At 44.3% G+C, this 6570-nt stretch overlaps 2 protein-coding genes across 2 annotated transcripts; one reads left to right on the top strand and one right to left on the bottom strand.

Moving 5' to 3' along the window:
* Nucleotides 1–11: 11 nt before the first annotated feature.
* LOC116378736 (uncharacterized) lies at nucleotides 12–4497 on the top strand. The gene is made up of 6 exons (XM_031840651.1): nucleotides 12–107; nucleotides 822–924; nucleotides 1170–1302; nucleotides 2289–2421; nucleotides 3087–3188; nucleotides 3668–4497. Exons 1-6 carry the CDS (start codon nucleotides 75–77, stop codon nucleotides 3842–3844), a joined length of 681 nt encoding a protein of 226 aa, XP_031696511.1. The 5' UTR covers nucleotides 12–74; the 3' UTR covers nucleotides 3845–4497.
* Nucleotides 4498–4940: 443 nt separating this feature from the next.
* LOC116378738 (RPA-related protein RADX-like) lies at nucleotides 4941–6341 on the bottom strand (the record flags this gene model as incomplete). The annotated part of the gene is made up of 5 exons (XM_031840652.1): nucleotides 4941–5057; nucleotides 5354–5515; nucleotides 5600–5731; nucleotides 5963–6078; nucleotides 6152–6341. Coding segments are annotated over 5 exons (620 nt in total), but the record flags the coding sequence as incomplete, so codon positions are not given.
* Nucleotides 6342–6570: the final 229 nt, after the last annotated feature.

Genomic DNA, 6570 nt, shown 5'->3' with positions numbered 1-6570 from the left:
GCCTGTCTCACTGCCTGTCCGTCCTCCTGCCTGTCTCACTGCCTGTCTGTCCTCCTGTCAGCAGCAGCAGCAGCATGAAGAAGAGGAGCGGTGTGTTCGTGCTCTGGGTAAGTCTCTAACCTCACTGACTCTTCATCGTTGAAGCTGATTAGTCTTCACAGTCTTCACTGTTCTTAATGTAACGCTGACACTGAGGCTTTCTGCTGGAGGGATGTGGATAATGTGCTGCTTCTGTTTTCATTTTCAAATATTCATCTTTAATGAAAGAAGACGCGTTTTCAACAGAATCTCCAGGTTTATTGATTTTAAATACATAATCACATTTAAAGCTTTACAGGGTTTGATTAAATGTTTCATGTTTATTAGTTGTTTCATCTTCCTTCCAGTGTTGTCAAAAGATAATAAAATAAGTTTCATGAAATCTTATCAGGTAAATGTTTTATTTGTGTAAAAGTAAAAGTCATTTCATTCTGACCAGTTTGGTTTGAATGAGTCCAGATGTTTGTTTTCTTCATGTTCTGTTTCTCTCTCTGTGATTTTAAATACTTCAAAGTGACTTCAAGGACATTTTAACTGTGTTATTGTTGTAATTCAACATCGATCCTTTTATTCCTCTTTGGCTGATTTAAATCAAAGATACATTCATATTTCTATATAATGTTCCTGTGTGTGTGTGTGTACGTGTGTGTGTGTACGTGTGTGTGTGTGACTGTGTGTGTGTGTGACTGTGTGTGTGTGTGACTGTGTGTGTATGTGTGACTGTGTGTGTGTGTGTGTGTGTGTGTGACTGTGTGTGTGTGTGTGTGACTGTGTGTTCTCAGGTGTGTGTGTGTTGTGTGTTCTGTTGGCATGACCTGGACAACAGTGAGTACGACTGCTGGCCTCTGGACAAACCCAACGAGTACAACATGATGGACTGTGGAGGTACCGATCTTCATCTTCGTCTTCACCATCCAGAATTATAGAGAAGAGAGTTTACTATGATGTCATGTTTAAACTTTGTGTTCCTCATGAACGTTACTGTCTGGAGAGAAACATTAAAATGACACATTTATGAATGAAGTCTGGTTAAGAGATGATACATCTGTGTACTGAAGGTAGTAAAAGTATATTATTATCTGTCTGTCTGTCTGTCTGTCTGTCTCTGTGTCTCTGTGTCTCTGGTCCAGGTCTAGAGATGTCCTGGGTGGTCCGCCCTCCAGAGACGGTGAAGAGCGGTGAGTTCTTCAGCGTCTCGTACTCGGTGACGGCCTCGGACTCTTTCTACCAGTGGGCTGTAGAAAACCACATCTTCACTCACAGGTTAGTACGTCTCTTCTACTGGTCTACAGGTGACGTACTGGGTTCAAACAGGACCGGCTCACCTGAGCTGTGCTCACACGGAATGACAAGCTAATCTTATACAGTCAAAGTACGCAAATGTACGCAATCGGACGTGAATGTACGGGAATGGACGCGAATGGAAGCGAATGGACACGAATGGAATGGAATGGAAGCGAATGGACGTGAATGGAATGGACGCGAATGGAAGCGAATGGACGCGAATGGAATGGAATGGAAGCGAATGGAATGGAATGGAAGCGAATGGAATGGAATGGACGCGAATGGAAGCGAATGGACGCGAATGGAATGGAAGCGAATGGACGCGAATGGAAGCGAATGGACGCGATTGGAATGGAATGGACGCGAATGGAAGCGAATGGACTGGAATGGAATGGAAGCGAATGGAATGGAATGGAAGCGAATGGACACGAATGGAATGGAATGGACGCGAATGGAAGCGAATGGACGCGATTGGACGCGAATGGAAGCGAATAGAAGCGAATGGACGCGAATGGACGCGAATGGAAGCGAATGGACGCGAATGGAATGGAATGGAATGGAATGGAAGTGAATGGACACGAATGGAATGGAATGGAATGGAAGCGAATGGAAGCGAATGGACTGGAATGGAATGGAATGGATGCGAATGGAAGCGAATAGAAGCGAATAGAAGCGAATGGACGCGAATGGACGCGAATGGAAGCGAATGGACGCGAATGGAATGGAATGGATGCGAATGGAAGCGAATGGACGCGATTGGACGCGAATGGAAGCGAATGGACGCGAATGGAAGTGAATGGAAGCGAATGGAAGCGATTGGACGCGAATGGAAGAGAATGGAACTAACAGCTAAATAGTTTATTTTGTTAATTCAAATAAGTGTCTTTTGTGTTTGGTGTGAACACAGCGTTACTCGTCTCTACTCTGAACCGGTCTGGTGTGTGTGTGTGTGTGTGTGTGTTTAGCTCCATATCAAACGCCGAAGCAGCTCGGAGGTTTTGTGAACAGCTCGACTGTCCGTCCAACTGGAAAGACGCTGATGGAGAAAACTGCTGCATCCATCACGCTAACATCCACTCCTGTCCTCTGGGTCACATGGTACACTTTGAGTCCTCAGTCTGTGTTGGTGGATAAACAATGGATTACAATTAAAGCACAATTTATGATATTTAAATCATAATTAGATGCCATTAAAATGATTAATAATACCATTACAATCGAATCAGGTTTGTTCTGGAGCAGCTTTCTTTACGATATTAATACGTTTTTACATACCTGCTACTTTTGTAATGTATTTTATTGTATCGTGTTGTACTGTAAAGTTTACTGTAGAATTTTATTGATTAATAATATTAGGCCAATAAATTGTAATAACCTGCTCAGGGACTACAAACAGAAATAAGCTTCTAGCTAACTCTGCAATATTTACATTGAGGGGGCAAGACAATAAAGTAAAATAATAAATACATTTAAATTAAATTAAAAATAAATACATTTAAATTAAATAAACTTATTAGAATTCATAACAACATACCTTCCCTGAAATACAGGAGGATTTCAATAACATTTATCACTCGGATATAATTGGTGGATATTTAATCTCAAATGTAAAATCTGATTCAGTAACCAGTAACTCCACCGGTCAGATCATTTCGTGGATAAAACATAAAAAATATTTCCTTTCAAAATGTAGGACAGGAAATGTAGAAAGTCGAAATAGATTTTGAAAAATGATTTTAAAACTGAAATTAACCAACTTTCAGACGGAGAGCATCTGTGGTCCGTGGATACCCGACGACGGGAAGATCTTCACTCACACCATCTCCACCTCCGGCAAGATGACCCAGAACAACTGGACCGCCAAGGTAACACCAGTCCAGTAATGGTTTCAGACGGGGCCAAGCTCTCAGCAAAAAACTACACAAAAGTCGTAAAAAGATACGGTCAAAATGGAAGAAACCTCAGTTTTGGGGGGATTCAAAAATCCTTGTTTGACTGTTTTAATATTTTCATCTGCAGAAAATATCAACACAAAGCAAAGTCTTTGGAGTCCCGAGACCAAATAGAATGGTGATTTTGGGGAATTCTTCCTGAATGTAATGTAGTACAAAGCATAAAAACTAAATTGAATATTTTATATCTTTATATCTTTACTTTATATCATCAATGTTTCCAACTCTCCTTCTTAAGCTCTTAACTTCTTTAGGGATTCATGCAAAATTGTACACAATAGCAAAAAGCAAAAGATTTCAGATCCTCTGATGTTACATTTCTGCCTTCACATACTTGGCTGTTGTTCCCTAAGTGACCAGGTAAACCCTGAACCCTGAACTCTGTCCCACAGGTGGTTCTGTTCCACGCCGGCTTGACGTCGCTCATCGCTCACATACGAGTCGGTCGCATGCAGGTTGCTCTGGAGGCCAAGAGCACCGTGCAGCCGGCTGTAGGTAGGTTGTGTTGGTGTTTGTTGACCCCCTTTAGTCTCTCTGTTTGTATTACTTTAAACCAATCACAATGGTAGGTAGGCTTATACCCAAAGTCTGCGTCCAGTTAGTCAGACTAGTTGACCATTTACTTCCTAGCATGACTATAGCAACAGTTACAATGAGGGGTCATGTGACCAAAAAGGTAGCTCAAAGCTAAAGTCTTGGCAGCAAAAGTAGTTTGTTTAGTTTATAAAGAAATCCTCTCGTTAAGACCTTGGTGTAATCGTCATTTATACGGATCTGGATTCCGACGGTCGCCCTTGTAGCCCTCTAGGTCTGCTCCCGGCACCCCAAGGAAGGCGTTCAAGAGGAGTACTGATCAGATGCCAAAACCATCTCAACCGACTACGGTTCTCTTCCAAGTTCCTCCTGAATATCTGAGGTCCTCACCTTGTCTTTAAGGTGGAGTCAAGACGTTCTTTCAACTGTTTTGGCGGTTCACAATCTCATTTATTTGGATTATAACCCAGGAATCAGGACCACAGGGGGACAGTTGGAAGGTGGATTGGCCGCTAATTCGAGACCTCCAACCATTGAAGCTCAGCTGATGAGGTTACATGTGGTAAAGACATGGACTGTATAAGAAGTGGACATAGTCGTTGTGACGTCTCTCGTTGGATTGTGGACGTTTTGAAGCCTCGAGTTCAGCGTTTTGGCCGTCGCCATCTTGTTTTTTTGCAACCAGTGAACAGGAAGTGACCATACATGGACTGAAGAGGAGTGACGTAGAGACGCCGTATACGTCTCTGGTAGAGACCTGTCAATCACCGTGTAGCCCCGCCCTAAAGCATCCCCTGCTTTATGGTCTGTTTGACTCTAAATGGACCATAATGTACTAAATGAACATCATGCTGTATTGAAGAAGACTTGAAACTAGAGATTGAGACCATAAACTCATGTTTACAATGTTTACTGAGGTAATAAATCAAGAGAGAAGTAGAGTCATTTTCTCATAGACTTCTATACAACCAGAGGAGTCGCCCCCTGGTGGACACTAGAGAGAATGCAGCTTTGACACGTGAAGCTTTGGATTCTTTTTCTGGAATAAACACAATAATCAGTTTTATTCGTATCACAAAGTAAACTCGTACCTATGTCGTCTGGCTCGGCCAGGAAACGCCGCTTGACTCGGTAGCGTCTCAGGTTGATGATGTCATCAGGCTTCAGGCGGCGATACCAGCCGAAGCACACACTGTTCCACAACACCACACACACACTTCCTGTCCGGTCACACACCTCCAACACGGCCTGGACACAACGACACACAGAGGGTCCTGTGGTTCATGTGGTTCCACAGGGTTCCATCTTTGGTCCTAAACTACTGTCTACATGTATTTTTGTTTGTTTAATACAATAACTAACCAGTAGGTGGCGATGAAAACCACGGCAACAATACGTAGAATGTTACTGTACAAAAATATATAATATATATAGAAACAAGTGAACTATATGTTTCACTATAAACATTGAACCAACAGATACAGACGTGTTACAGGAAGTAAGTTATATACACACAAACAGACTGACCTTATAAGGACACTCACAGTTCTGGTCTGTTTTCCCATAATACATCAGGTGTGACTTGTTGATGATGCGTACGATCAGCTGATGGTGGACGACGCCCCTGGCAACGCCCCTGGCAACGCCCCGTCGACCAATCAGGAAGGAGTCCCGCAGCTGGGACACGGTCACAGCGGGAGGTTGAGCTGTCAACACGTTAAATATATTCAATTCATATCAATGAGACTTTAAACAGATCTAATTAAATATTCAAATATCAACAGTCTTACCTCCCTCCTCCTCCTCCTCCTCCTCCTCTTCCTCAGTGGGAGGAGCTTCCCTCCACACCCCCCCGCTGTAGTCCACGTTGTTCCACAGAGGGAGGAACACGCTCCTATTGGCTCTCAGAGGAACCAGAGGACCTGTGGGATCAATCAGCCAATCACAATCATCGTTTGATCAGAGGGAGAGGGGCCAGTGATGTCACAACAACAGGAAGTAGTTTCTCAGCTGCAGCAGCGACGCACAAAGACGGAGTGATGAAAGCACACCGTGTTCCCACTGTGGGAAGCGTAGTTCTCAAAGGTAGAGTGTGATTATCCACAAACAGAAGTCAAACACTGACCCTGTCCTCCTCCTTCATCTCCACTCACCTGCTGGTCCCGAGGATCCAAACCAGGACAGAGAGTCCACATGGACCCTCCTGAGTCCTTCATCCTCTGCCTCACCTGGAGCTCCAGCTGTGACCTCCACGCTCACCAGTCTGTAGCTGCAGGTACAGAACCCGTTAAAGCCTCGACCCCCATCAACCACAGCAGCAGAGCTCACCTGTCGTCACTTACCCGTCTCCATCCGCGGACGCCCCGGTGCATGCTGGGAGCTGAGCGGTCATGGTGGGCGTGAAGGTGGCGTTACGCAGCGTTGATCCGGCCCGCAGGACGTTTCTCTCCACCAGCCGGTTCAGACCAGGATCCAGAGTCACACGGAGCCTGCAGTCCCAGTCTGTCAGCGTGACGTCATACAGGTCATCACCTGGAGACCCCAAACCAGTAAACACAGACCAGTAAGACTAGGATGTGGTCTAGTTCCTGCTGTATAGGAGACAAGGGTAGCCTTTTCCTGCTTATCGTATTTATATGTTCTGGCCCCTTTAGTTTGTCTCGTTTAGTTTGTCCCGTCTCGTTTAGTTTGTCCCGTCTCGTTTAGTTTGTCTTGTTTAGTTTGTCCCGTCTCGTTTAGTTTGTCTTGTTTAGTTTGTCCC

The sequence above is a fragment of the Anarrhichthys ocellatus genome, unplaced genomic scaffold (assembly GCF_004355925.1).
Source record: "Anarrhichthys ocellatus isolate YVR2014 unplaced genomic scaffold, GSC_Weel_1.0 scaffold3073, whole genome shotgun sequence".
In the NCBI taxonomy this organism is placed as follows: Eukaryota; Metazoa; Chordata; class Actinopteri; order Perciformes; family Anarhichadidae; genus Anarrhichthys; species Anarrhichthys ocellatus.
Note: the sequence above shows the minus strand (reverse complement) of the source record. Positions and strands in the feature narration are given on the sequence as shown.